General features: G+C 41.2%; 1 protein-coding gene across 3 annotated transcripts in view; it reads right to left on the minus strand.

The window, feature by feature from the left end:
- kdr (kinase insert domain receptor (a type III receptor tyrosine kinase)) overlaps positions 1-5,148 on the minus strand; it is a 29,705-nt gene extending 24,557 nt beyond the window's left edge. For 2 of the 3 annotated variants that reach the window (XM_049587826.1, XM_049587824.1), the window contains exons 1-7: positions 4,841-5,148; positions 3,915-4,008; positions 3,621-3,823; positions 2,348-2,469; positions 1,035-1,203; positions 642-781; positions 144-309 (exon numbers count right to left, since the gene is read on the minus strand). In XM_049587826.1, the coding sequence (XP_049443783.1) occupies positions 144-309; positions 642-781; positions 1,035-1,203; positions 2,348-2,469; positions 3,621-3,823; positions 3,915-4,008; positions 4,841-4,907 (961 nt within the window). In that variant the 5' untranslated portion in view covers positions 4,908-5,148. The remainder of the gene's footprint in view (positions 1-143; positions 310-641; positions 782-1,034; positions 1,204-2,347; positions 2,470-3,620; positions 3,824-3,914; positions 4,009-4,840) is intronic. The other variant, XM_049587825.1, reaches the window with a different exon arrangement.
- Between the last annotated feature and the right edge of the window lie 9,330 nt (positions 5,149-14,478).

Below are 14,478 nucleotides of genomic sequence, written 5' to 3' on the forward strand. Positions count from 1 at the left end.
GTCTTTAAGAGGGAAAAACATGTCGTAGTGCTCGTGGATGAGATGAAATAATTTGTCAGCATGTCAGAGGGATGTTTTTAGCCATCATAACTTTACTCTAAGTACCAACACAGCTGTCTGTATTATGTGTTCAGGACACCTACCATACACTTTAAGAGACGCTGAGGCACTTTTCTCCATCTGCCCGCTGGATGCAGTGCAGGTGTATTCTCCCGTGTGATCCACCGTCACGTTCTCCACTGTGAGTGTGTTGGACAGCTCCAGAGAGTTCCATAGCTTCTTCTTGTGGGGTTGGGCGTTCACCGAGGTCTGACATGAGAGAGATCATTTGTGTTTAAAACAGAGAGTTTAGAACACATGGACACTAAAGAATAACTGTGAGAGAAAAGACCAAATGTTGGCTTTAGTCTACAAAGCTTATTTATTCTTGTGTGAGCAGACAGAACATCTAAAACACATCTAGTCACCTTTGTAATTTGATCTGATGCAGAGAAAAGCTAAAGGATTCCCTAAGGAAGTAAGGAGTATTTGGAATGACAACAGGAAATACGATACGCCACTTCTGGTTTCTCTGTCTGTCTTCAGAAATTCAGAAGGGCATTGACCATCACAGAGGAACAGCAGAAAAGCTGAGCACTGACCAGGGCCTGACCGGAGTGCGTCCAGTTGAATTCGATGCCCACGTTGAGCTCGGTTATGGCGGTGCAGCACAGAACCAGCCGCTCCCCCACAGACAGCTTCACTTGCGCGGGGGTCAGGGTGAGTTCATGGATCTTGTATCCTGCGGAAAAGGGAGGGAAGACATGGCAGTCAGTCGACAGCCTATTGTTCTCCTGAGACTTCAGACTCGGCTCTCCCTCGCTTGCTCAGTTACCCCACCAAATCCCTCCTTTACTCTACTATCAGTCCTTTTCTCTCATGCACACACACGCAATCAAAGTCCTGCATTTAGACAGAATATTTCCAATCACACACACATATATTTCTCCTACATATTTAACTTCTATTAATGTGATTTCTTTTTGCCATCTTACCAACAACAGCAACAATGTAGAGAGGGGACTTGAACGTCTCATTTCCAATCCGGGTCTGGCAGGACACGACACCGGCGTAGCTGATGAGATGACTGGGAACAGTGAAACCCGTCCTGGCGTCCCACAGAGAGTCTTTCCCATCTGAATGAAGCTCCTTATTTGGATACTTCTGACAGACATAGAAATTTACTGATTTTGAACATAGAATTAAAAAAAAAAAAAAAACATAAACACCAGCACTTTGTACACACGAGCCCCCTTATCTGGCTGTGTAAACAAGATAACATTACTGTGTTGACTTGAAGTAAAAAAAAAAAAAACAAAAAAACTCAGTAAAGTGATACGAAATTATCAGCATCGGGGAACTGCTGAGAATATATTTTTCATGTTTGCCTAAAAAGTACATATAATTGAAAGTCATTTGATCTCAGTTCCACTGGGTTAAAGGTACACTAAACTAGTTTTACACATCAAGGTTAGTTTCCCCTAGTTGCCAGAATAAAATGTTGCCATTGTAGGTTTCTGCAAACCACAGATATGTTACATGCGTATGATTTCCTACGTCTCATATCAACATTTCTAAAGCAGCATAGTTTAGATCACGTGTATATGAGCTAGGTTTCTCATCAGGACATTTCCAGCCATGTCTGTGGCAACAAAACTGCATATCTGAAACCCTAACTAAGTGTTTTTGGGCCTAAACATAATCACACCTTTGTCTGTCGTTGCAACATAAAATTGAAAACTGAAATGTAGAGAAATGTAAACATACATATCTGCTGCATATGAAACATACAAAAGTAACGTATTAGAGGTTTGCAGAAGGGTACAATTCTAAAATTTTTCTGGTGGTTGGGAGGTTACTTGTCATAAGGAGTACAGGTCTAACTTGAAAACTTGTGCTTTATAATCAGTGACTGTAGGGGAACTTCCTAAGATCTGAAAAACAACCCTATGATGTCATCATTGTTTTGGCTCAGGCTTGGGAATAGAGAAACAGAAAGCCTGTGTCACAAACTCTGGCACGAAGTTTGAAAAACATGGACATCAACCAGGTGTTGAGGGTCAAACATTAATGATGCTGTTAGTTGCATTTTAGGAAAAAATAGAGTCCTTTGTTTTTGGAGCTTGACCCATTATACGGACATAAAAATCATAATATTTCTGCCTCTTTTGCTTTGATTTTGACCAATCTTCAAAATAAGATGTGACATTACAGGTCTACTACTGCTTTGCCTTTCATCCTACAGAAGCTGCTCCAGCTCAAGATTTCACTAAAGAACGTGAAAAGAATAGAAGCAACTCTTCCTCACAGTGTGGAGTGTAACGTTGAGATCTTCCACCGAGCCTCGGCACGGTATCACCACCTGCTCTCCTTCACGGATGAACACCACTTCGTATTCTTTCTCAGACGGCACAAATGGCACCTTGTAATCTGAAATCAAATACACAGACATCAGAAATGTGTTGAGGTTAGGGAGAACGTTTAAGTGAAATCAACACAACACTGATAGGGGTGAGGCAAGACTGGCTACATTAAAACTCCATAGTAGTAGTGTATCCTTTGTGACTAGGGCTGAAACAGCAGGAGTCCTTTAGTCGCCCCAACAACATGAGGTTTACTTTCCCTATAATTCACTTTGAATGATCCTGATTACTGTGAGAAAAACATTTCTAACCACACTGTGGTTACTTTTATACAGTGTAAAGGTTTAACTTTTTACAGTATTGTGGGTTTAAATGTTGACAGTGATACGATCTGCAGTAATATAACTCATGACAATCCAACCCTTTAACAACAATTTTACCAAATCAGATTTGCTAGACATCGGTATGTGAGCTCACATTGGGTTTGTGAACCACACTGTTATATAAAAGGATATTTTTGGACTGTCTTAGTGAAAGGCAAAAATAAACATAATAATCTTTCTGAATGACTTTTTCTAGTGTCCAGTGTGTATCACATCAGCCTGTCAAACCTCTACATGTTCATGAATCCCAAATGTAGTGCAGCAAAGACACAGAGTGAACAAGCGAGGACCGATTAAATTGAAGTCAAGGTCAATGGTGCATTCAAGTGCCCCTCGGACAGTTGTTCTTCCAACTTCAATGTGTTCATGAGCTTTAAGTTGTAATGAGGCGACAACATAGACGCTACAAAGAAGATACGTTTTCTGTAGCATCGTACTGAGTTCACTGAGATGCTGAATCAATGCATTAAGTTGAATATTTTATCTTTATTTATGTAAAATTATATATGAGGACGAGTAATGCATTGGAGATAAGTTTTGTGGAGCGGGCAGCACTAGCTGTCTAGTGTGCATGTGCTATAACAGAGTGTCACAGAAATACTGACATCATATTTTAACACACGAAAGGTCACAAAGACTCAATACATTTCCATGTATCAACTTTAAGGAACTGATACTGTGAAAAGAATTGTTTCCCCCATCACATTTCCTCCATACCCAGTGCCTATTTGCAACAAAGTTCTGTATGATATGACATCACAGCAAACAACTGCATTATCCTGCGATGACTCATCACTGCCGCTACACTCCAAAATGAAATTACAATGAGTTATACCGTGGACAAAGACATAGGCCGCTACTGAAGTCTTGCCATCTTCGACTTTCAGGTCTCTGTAGGAGCACTGGTACTGTCCAGTTTCATTGACAGTGGCATTGGAGATCCGCAGTGTTGTGCAGAAGAGTCCTGACCCACTGCAGTCACTGGTGGAGAAGCGAGTGCTTGTAGGAGGGGTCGTCCACCTCAGGTACTGCCGACCTCTGCCAGCCAAGAGACAAAGAATTCTCTCAGTATGTATGTTTGTGTATGTCTGGGTTGGTCGATGGATTGAACTCAGTGAGGTTTACATACCTGCATATTAGCTCCAGGTTGTCCGATTTGTTCATTCGGTGGATGCCATAGATGTTCAGCGTTGGTGGATCAGGCATAAACCTCAGTTCAATGGCTGAAGGAAACAACAAGTCAATCACAGCAAAGACAAACACATCAACAGTGATGACATCAGTCTGTACAGGCCCAACAATTACACAAAGGGGTCAAAAGTCTTCAACTACATGCACAATATGTTCATTAAAATGTTTTGGAAAATTAAATCAAGTCAGAAGCACAAAGTAGAAACTGAAAGTACAATACAAAAAAAGCAGGGCTGTTTTGTAACTGGCTCTCGGGCCACTCAGGGCCATTATTCCTCCGCTGCAGAAAATGGCGGAGCTGTGTCAAAACAGGAAGCAGGGGAAGATGGGCCGGGTCTGGCTCAATAGCCTAGCACAGTGTGGCCTAGGTGGGGTTCCTGTTTCTGAGGATACAGCCTGCCCACCACCTCCCTGTGAGGCCCTAAAGCTCATATTGTACTGTATGGAAAAAACACGCTAGCCTGACCAAGCAGGCATCATAGAGGTGGCCGTAACTTAACTTCATGACTTCTAAGTTGACGTTATAAACCTTATTCTTAAGCAAATGTAAAGATTATGACTGGTGTAAAGTAGTTAATCACATTTCCTTCACTTTCTTGACATATCCAAGAACAGAAATTAACTGACACACACACACACAGCAATACTTTCTCATAGTTTTCATATTTCAAATTTATCTGGTAGTATTCAGCAAGCCCATATATGTGTGTCCTCACAGTCACAGCTGAGGACAACATTAAATTGATAGAAGCATAATATTAATCTAGTAAAATATATTATTTGCGCTCTTAAAAAAACTTAAGTTAGTTATTTAACTGAAATCAACAGTTAAGACAGAAAACTTTAAGTGATTTATTCTCTTACCAGCAACACAGCTGATTTTCAGAATAACACCAAGCAGTGGAATGACGGACGCTGCCTGAGCCATCATCCGACAGAGGACATGGACAGAGTCTTCATCAACATCCAATTTAAAGAAGCTTCACTGCAGTAATAGTAGTCCTACACGCTCCTCAGTGCTAATCCATTGACTTCTGCTGTGTTATATTCCACTCCAGAGAAAGTTTTCGGCTCCACAAAGTCATGAACACCAGCAGCGGCAGACCGACAGTGGACGGTGGTGAGCGGTGCGTAAAGTGCGGCGGTGTGTCCCCATGGAGCTGGAGCTGCTGCTGAGGATGGAGAGAGACAGGCGCTTCAGCTGAGCAGCCTGCGGGGGAGGAGCGTGTCTCTCTCACTGTAACTACACATAGACAGGCTCCTGGACCTGCTGCTGGCTTTTATAAAGGACAAACTCTTAACTGAGACCAGAGTTTTACTTTTAATGTTCAATATAAGTGAGCAGCACAGTTCTTAATCTCACTTTTATGGCGCCGTAATAATTCTAGTTTACACATTAGCCGTTACACTACCTCTGATTCAAAGTTCCAGTGTGTAAATTTTTGGGGCAGAAATTGCATATACGACTCATAATTATGTTTTCATTAGTTTTATATCACCTAATACTGACAATTGTCGCGTTTTCCATTACCTTAGAAGGAGCTATGTAGGAAACGGGTCGTCTTTGGAGTCCGCCATGTTGTTTCTACAGTAGCCCAGAAGGAACAAATCAAACACTGGCTCAAGGTAGGGCAAAGGAAGGCAACCCATGGCTCGGGAGTCTAGTACACTTTTATGTAGTATACCATGTGCACTATGTACTCATTGGCGTAGTGTGTGAATTTTGACAGGGCAGTGTTGTCTCAAACCAAACACGGCCGTTGTGCACTCACCGGAAATGACGACAGCAAATTAGCTAGTTAGCAAACTAGCATTAGCATTCGTTATCGTTCGCGTTACCAAATCATTACAGACTGCTAAATTAACCCAATAAACATACTGCTGGCTTAAACCCGACAACAGTATAGGGGTGCTTAGTGCAAAAAACACACGTATTTGTACAATGCAGCAACATTCACGGTCACACAGTCCTCGGCCACCATTTCCAGTTTGAAAAGTGGTCCCTCCCCTTCCGCTACGCAGCCAAGATGGCGACCATTTAGGATGAGAAGTGTCCATAGTTCCACACTCAACTTCTTGACTGTTTTAAGTGCACCATGTGGGTACTCATAGTGCACTGCATTTTTCCATACTTCTCAGTGTGAACGCACTTATGCGCTCAAAATATTAACTGTGATGCTGCGTTCCAGGCAACCTGTAACTCGTGTTTTTACAACCTTCTACCCGTGAAAGTGCACTGGAACGGCAGTCAAACCCGTAACTTACCACCCGTGAACTCGTACCAGATCGATGTACTCCCAGTTATGCTTTCTGACGTTACATAGCCCTCATTACCTTACTCCTCTAAACAACAATGGCAGCCCCATGGATGCGGTGTTGATGCAGGTGATACACGGTGAGAAATAGACATAAAATAACCCTAATGTTAACGCATTATTGGCAGCCGCTCTAACAGCTGGTTTCCAGTGCACGAATAAATCAATACAAAATACGTTTCCAAACACACAGATAACGTAAAATAAAAAGTATAGTAGCATCTGTGACCTTATGCGCCGTTTCTCCTCCTCCGTTTCACTCAAATGAGCAAGGAACCGGCACCTTTGGTGACAGAAGTGATCATAAACAAACATAAACCCCGCACAGTCCGCCATGTTGCTTTGAGAGTTTGGCGTGACTTGCCTGGAATGCTATGAAGTCGTGAGTCGTGACTTGAAGTGGTGACTTAGGACATCACATTTTGGGTTTACTTGAGCTTCAAATAAACTTGATTCTACTTAAAGGACAACTTTGGTATTTTTCAACCTGGGCCCTATTTCCGCATGCGTATGTATGCGTATGATTCATGGGTACAACTCGTTCTAAAATTGGTTCAGTATTGAGGGAGGCGGATGCAACCGGAGCCGCAAAACAAGCTAAAACGGTAATGGGGGCAAATACGTCCCTTATAAGTTTGCGCATTAAAAGTGCTTTTTTTTTCGCCACTGACCGGTTCAGATCGCCAGTGCTATGAGTGCTATGAGTGGAGTCAGCTGTCAGTCAGTGTTGGAGCAGAGAGGGGGAGGGCTGCCCTGCTGGGTACTGTAAGTGAGTATGTGTGTTACTAATCAAGATGTTGATTATTACCATTATTACCATAAGCGATTGTTGCTACATCTGAAAATATTCTTTTCAGTGAAAAGTTCATATGTAGAAAATAACATTCATTCTGTTGCTTTCATCTTTTCACCGTGCAGGAATGCCTCCTTCTGGTAAAGCATATATCTCGACATTTTTCAGTTTTATTGCCCAGTATAAAACACTTGTTAGAGAAGTCATCGAAAGAAACGATACTTTGAAAAAGAAATTCAGACACTTACAATGCTTATTACATTTTTAACTGGGTATTGAGCAAACTGTAATTTATTACATTTCAAAAGTAACCCTCCTAACACTGACCGCTAGATGCAACTATATCCGACACACTGGACCTTTAAGGTGTGTTTGTGTCCCAGTTCACAAATGGAAAATTTCACTGACACAACTGTAACTCTGTGTAACAACAGACTATGACGTGGTCATATTTAGTAGCTTGAACTCTTCTTACTGTTCTTACAGGTACAAATAAAGAAATGGATCCAGTTTTATCACCTGCCCAAAGATGTCAAAGTTTGTTAAAGTCTGAAAGGTGAGCTCAAACAGTCAGATAAACATGCCAAGAGAGCAGGTAGCACCATTTCACCTGCTCTCTGATGATGATGAGGAGGTTTGTGTTTTGCTGGCATGGATTCAGGAGGGTGTAGGGAGACGATGGGGTTGTATGTTATGTGCTATATCCACGTTTCCTGGCCTGGTCACTTCTACAGGGACTCTCTGCCCACTAAACCGCCCACCCTCCTCCTAAGCAGCACTTCCTGGAGGGCACTCCAACTGTAGCCCACCTCTGGAAAAGCTGGAAACAGAGAACATTTTCCATTTTTCTATTTGCTCTTGTTTTCCACATTCAGCATGAGGTGATTGCTTTGAACTCTGGCCCGCTCGGAGACAAAGAGAAACATAAAAGATGATTTTTAACGAATGTGAGGGGAAAAACAAGAGGAGGAAATGTTTGTGAGACACATTACTTTATATTTAGGTCTTAATATGATATCTACTCAGTATCTGTAGCACACTTTAAATGAAAGGTTTTGTGCTTTCTTTCTGGTAATAAACAAAGCATAAAGACTGCTAAGTTCTTTTTATTTTTAGGGGAAGTTGTTCTCTGTAGATCTGAATTCAAAAACAGTGTTTACATCATGAGAACAGCTCCTATTCAAATGTCTTCCCAAGTAAAAAAAAAAAAAAAAAGTGAATTGCCTTGGCACTGTTTGTGTTTATGCTCTGAGATCACAAGAGGGATTTCAAAGGTCAGTGTCCCACAATTCAGTACAGAGAGAAGAATGGACACGGAGCGTACATGCACCGAGAGAGAGGCTGGGAGGGGGCGAGTGTTTGGGTATCCACTCTGCATTGTTGTGATTGATGCAGAAAAGAGGGCACAGGGAGAGAATTTTACACAACTTAAGTGAAACATGAGAGAGAGCATGCAGCATTAACACAACTAATGTAGGATCTGAAGGAAAAATATAGGCTATGAAAGAAATGTGGGATCAGATAACCTCATTGATACCCAGGGGGAAAGATCACCCATGCACTACAACACAGACTGACAACACATCACACAAATTACAATACAAGAGGGCATTAATATCACAGTAACCTGCCTGGTCACTAAATAAAAAACAGCGCAGCGATGGGTTGGGTCTGGGCATTTTTAGGCAATTCTGAGCAACAAGCAGAAGAATTGGAAAACATTTAGGAATTTAGCAACACAATCTGCCTTTTGCATCAGCTGAGGCTTGAACTTACAACCTCTGAGACTAAGAATCAATTTCTATCTCACTGAGCTAATTAGTCAGTGAGATCTCATGTGTAGCTTCACAAACTGACTAAGCCAGACGTGCAGGTTTAGCAGCCGTCCATGCATGGAAAAGCAGATTTCAAACCGCTGTAAAAAATTCAGTTATTGAAACAAAAATCTGAAAATACACACCAGATGTTGGTAATTTGTTTGTAACAATGATTGATTTGCTCCATAAGTGAAAAACTGATGTTTAAAATTGCCATTTTTACATTGACTCCAATTGTTCACATTAGAGCAAAATTCAAAATGCTGTCAAAAATTCAGTCTTTGAGATAAAATTCTGAAATTTGCCACACATCATCTACCATGACTCTAGAATTTTGTCTTTTTTTCATGAACATTGAAGATTTATTTAGCAAGAATTTGCATGTATATGTTTACAGTACTGTTTACAGTCAAACATTTTGATGCACTGTAGGCTCAATTTTTGATAAATCAAAAATCTGAGAAACATAGTTTGTGTAGGACAGTCTGAAGATGCTCTGTAGCAAGTTTGGTGTCAATTGAGCAAAAATTGTGGGAGGAGATAGGTTTAAGAAGTTTTACAGTTTTTGAAAAAAAAAACATATTTTTTAATAGGTTTAAATGTACAAAAGTTTCTTCAGTATTGGGGCTACAGTTTGATGAAAGTTGTGAAGTTGTAGCACGTATGGTTGATTTGTTATAAATTTTCAAAGTTTTGAATTTTAGACGCTTGCTGTAGCGCCACCATCAGGACTATTGGCTTGAGTTTACAGCTGAGGATATCTGGCATGAGACTGGACCTTTGTGCAAAGTTTGGTGAGTTTTCACCCATGGGAAGTATGATTTCCTCGGAAGAAGAAAGAAGAAAGAAGAAGAAGATCTAGGATTACAATAGTGTCCTGGCAGCTTAGCTGCCCAGACCCTAATTAATAAATGAAAAGCAGACCATAAGCGCTGCATCTAAAACCGGGAATAATAAAGCAGTCAAATAAAATGTCAAAAAAAAACAAAAAAAAGGACAGGGTGAGGAGCTCGGAGATCTGGAGGGAGCTCCAAGAGGAGCCGCTGCTCCTTCATGTCAAAAGTTGTCAGTGGAGGTGGTTCAGGCATCTGATCAGGATCCTACTGGGCCCCGGGGCAGACTCAGGACATGCTGGAGGGATTACACATCTCGTCTGGCCTGAGAATGCCTCGGGATCCCCCAGGAGGAGCTGGAAAGTGTTGCTGGGGAGAGGGACGTCTGGAAGACTTTGCTCAGCCTGCTGCCCCAGCGACCCGGCTCTGGATAAGCAGTCGAGGACAGTTTAAGGATTTCTTATCAAGTGTTCAAGAAACAGAATAAAGAAATAGTCTGGCACACTTTGTTTTTTCATTGGGATTACACAAATAAGATAATGCCTAACTTGTTAATTAGCGAGCTGTGGAGGGACAAGTAAGTCAAGGTCAAGGTCCGCTTTATTATTCCCAAGGGGCAAATTGTGGTACAGCCAGCGGCAATCACATCTAAAATACAATAGACAGAAAAAACAAGAACTACAGATACGATATGATAGATAATAGACACAATAATAGACAAAACACAAGTCACTCATTGAGGACGTTGATGGCAGCAGTAACAAAAGAGTTCTTAAGTCTGTTTGTCCTGCACTGAGGCAATCTGTATCTACGGCCAGACGGGAGCACCTTAAATTCCACAGCCAGAGGGTGAGATGGCTCAGCAAGGATTGTTTGGGCCTTGCTTAAAACGGTCATTTAGAGTGGTACCCACTACCTTACGACACATTTTAACAATACTCAGAAGTCTGTTTTTGTGCTTAACACTAAGAAGTCCAAACCAGCTAATGAAGGTAAAAGTTAAAACAGATTCAATAAAACATGAGTAAAACATCCTCATAAAGGTACAATCAACGTTAAAAAGGCGAAGCTTGCGCAAGAAGTACAGATGCTGGTGTGCTTTGTTGCAAACAGAATCAATGTGCTGATCGAAAGACCGATTATCGTCAATGACAGTGCCCAGGTATTTATACTCATGTACACACTCTACTGTCTGATCAGTGATCACAACTGGTGAAAAAGCCGTGGGGTTCTTTCTGAAATCCACAATCATTACTTTAGTCTTGGACTAGATAAGATAAATTACACCAGTCAGAAAAGTTGCTAAGGACAGGGCCAAGTTCAGGCTGGTCATTATGCAAGGAAACAATCTCAAAATATGGCAAACTTCATACTGGCTTTGACAGGAATTTGTATAAAGAACAAATAACGGGGAGGAAAGAACACAACCCTGAGGTGCACCAGTGGAGGACAGAAGAGCATCAGATAAGACACCATTCACCCTGACCCGCTGACAGCAAAGTGTCAAAAAAATCCACCAGCCAACAAATCAGTCCAGGATTAATGTGCAAACTACTACTACTAAAGTAGGCACCTTTTGGAACCTGTGGACACGGCCATGCTCTCAGTCTTCCCCTGCTTTTGGCTTAAAGTAAGCTGCTGCAGTGAAGCCACCAGAGATTGTTCATAGTGTACAGATGGAGGCACTAAAAAATCTTGAGGTGGCACACAAAAACAAAAAGCCATTACTGAATTTCACAAATCTATCATGCTATGTGTGTAAGCTAAGTGTAGGCTACGGGCTTGTTGAAAACTGTGTGAAAATGAGAGTGAATTACTTAGGTACTAATATACTTTGGTTTCCTATTTTACAGTTCATGTTACTAATAATCTGATGTGCAAATAATACCACCACAGTTAACATTTTGAGCTCCACAAAAATCCTGTTTTCATGTGTTAAGTATCAGTACATGTTTGGTAATTCATTATTCTGGGCTGGTCGTCCTTTTCCTGAAAAAGATAAATATGCTGCTTTAATTTAATGGAGTGTATTGATTGTAAGGAACAAAATGTTTACTGGGAATAAGCCGTTAAGTTCACATTACTTTCGCGAAGGGGCCAGCAATTGTATCAAGGTGGCCGTGGCCCTCCAGGACTCCTGAAGGCATCAACAAATTGAGAAAAATGTACAGGAGGAGGAATGCCTGGATTTCGGGATACACCGGAGCCTTTGGTCAGAGGATCTCAGGTCTCCAGCTATGTGGGGACAACAGTTGTGAAATGTAAGCAGTGCAAAGCCATTTAATGTTTTGTAGACAAACAACGGGTTATTTAAACTCACAATGTCTGGTTTTCTGCAGTCAATCTCCGGGTTTTGTCAGCGGGAACTTGAAAACATGGAGGGCTTGCCAGATTACACACAAACTTCGGGATTAATTGCACACTCCGGTAAGGAACACAGTGGACAGAGGTACCAGTCTCCTTTATTCATCTGGGTTCAGATATTTTGTATATTTGTTTTTTTATGATATCCCATTGTGCCCGTGGAGCACCAGCTTAAAAACAATCTTCTGGGGGCCCTTATGGGGGTCCCACTCTTGGCACAGTAAAAAGAGGACACCGAGGACAGAGAAGGGAGGGAAGCAGGAAACAGTCCACACTTCCTCAGACAGGATACCGTGCTCCTCTAAGAGGCATCCTGGAATCTAATGCCTCAAAGGCTTTACCAAGTCTTTCACACAAACACACTTCTTTTCCTTTGACACATTACTGCATTGTGGAACACAGAGTAACAGACTGTGGGAGGAAAACTCACAAAAACTGAACACTGGTGAAGTGCAGAGGCCAAGAGGTCACTCAACATCAGGCTTGGTAACACTGTGATGAAGAACAAAGTGTGCACAAGATTCTGCTTTGAACAATCACACATAAAACACCACAGCTCCTTGCGTTCTACTTTTTCTCCACTGCATCTCAGAGGGAAATATTGTTCTTTGACTTTGCATTTATCTGTAAACTTACCTGTAGTTATGTTAACAAGATACTTTGCAGATAAAGACTTTATAGTTGAACTTATAAGGTGCAATACATTGCTTTGGATTTAACTACCCAAGAGTAGTAGTAAAGTTGAAAATAAGTCCACTTTTATCAATCACACCATTAAAATGCAGCTTTTGTGTTAATTCATCAGTATAATAATCAAACAATATGTCCATAATGTTATTGTTACTTGTGAAACTTAAAAGTATATTTTGCTAATAAAATATATTTAACTCCTTCTTAAAGGTCCAGTCTGTAGGCTTTAGGGGGATATATTGGCAGAAATTGAATTTATTACAATAAGGATGTTTTCTTTTGTGTATAATCACCTGAAAATAAGAATTGCTGTGTTTTGTTTGTATTTTTTTAACTTTAAAATGAGCTGTTTCTATTTACATAAGGAGCGGGTCCTCGTCCATGGACATCACCATGTTGCACCGCCATGTTTCTACATTAGCCCAAAACAGACAGACCAGACAAGCACATCAGAAAAAAAAATTAATATGAAACTATTTTATTTTATTTTTTATCGGTTTAAATCACCTTAAAGTGACTTTCCAGTATGTCACTACGTTGTTACACGTTAAGAGATCTAATTTACGGGTGCCATAAGCATCAGCTGTTCTGTTCATTCATTGAGTCCACAAGTATCTCTTGCTTTTATTACTAACATTCAGCACAACTTGTTATCCAGAGACCATCAAGCAGAGTTAGGTAGCTTAATCACATTGATGACTGCCTCAGTATCTGTCTCCCTGATGCCATGACCACGGTCAAAAAAATGTGTGCCTCTGCAGGCATGCAACACCTGGCTGCGTTTCCCTGTCCATCCAAATGAGGCCCTGTTTGTAGGTGACTGCCAGGCAGTGTTTACAAGTGGTAATACAAGAAAACAAAAACAAAAGCAAACACAAGGAAAACTGGCTCTTACACACCTGGTCTGTTTGTTTTGGAGAGGAAGAAATCTCTGGGGATAATTTGGCTTCACACTGAAGGAATTTTAATTAGGAGAAGTTTCAGCTGGTTACAATCTCCAATTTCACCACTAGATGCCACTAAATCTCCCTAAATCTTACACACTGTTCCTTTAAGTAATATCTCAAAGGAAGATCTTTTAATGTAGCTACTTGAGTATTAGTAGTAGTATCGGTCACTACCTGGAGCTCGCATAAACGGAGCCTGGGTTTGTTGAAGGTGGCAGTGCTGTTTAGGCTGAAAAAGCCTGTGAGTTTATCTTCTCTATCTCCTTTAACTTTATCTTATATTGGAGTTATGCTATGTAGCGTGTGAAATAGAGTATGGTGAATGTGCTGGGAAAGGTAGTATCGGCACTGTCTCTACCTGGAGCTCGCATGAACGGAGCCTGGGTTTGTTGAAGGTGGCAGTGCTGTTTGGGCTGAGAATGCCATGTGTAAGTAAGGTAAAGGAGGTTGTTGGGTTGGTGCGGGGAGCAGTGAGAGCTGGCATTAGGGGAGTGTCTCTGGGATGCCAGAGATCACTGTCATGGGACCAACTAGAAGAAACACTGGTGAAAGGAGGTTCCCACCTGATGACCCCAAAAACATGTTAGGCATCACTGCTCACTGGTCTGTATAGTTAAGCCTTGCCATAATAGCTTATCATAGGGCTTAGGAGGTTATTCACTGAGTGCTGATCCTTTCTCTAGAGCACAAACTTCTTGTGTTTATTTGAACTGCTTTGTGGTAGTGTTACTTTAATATCAATA

The sequence above is a fragment of the Epinephelus fuscoguttatus genome, linkage group LG10 (assembly GCF_011397635.1).
Source record: "Epinephelus fuscoguttatus linkage group LG10, E.fuscoguttatus.final_Chr_v1".
Lineage (NCBI taxonomy): Eukaryota > Metazoa > Chordata > Actinopteri > Perciformes > Serranidae > Epinephelus > Epinephelus fuscoguttatus.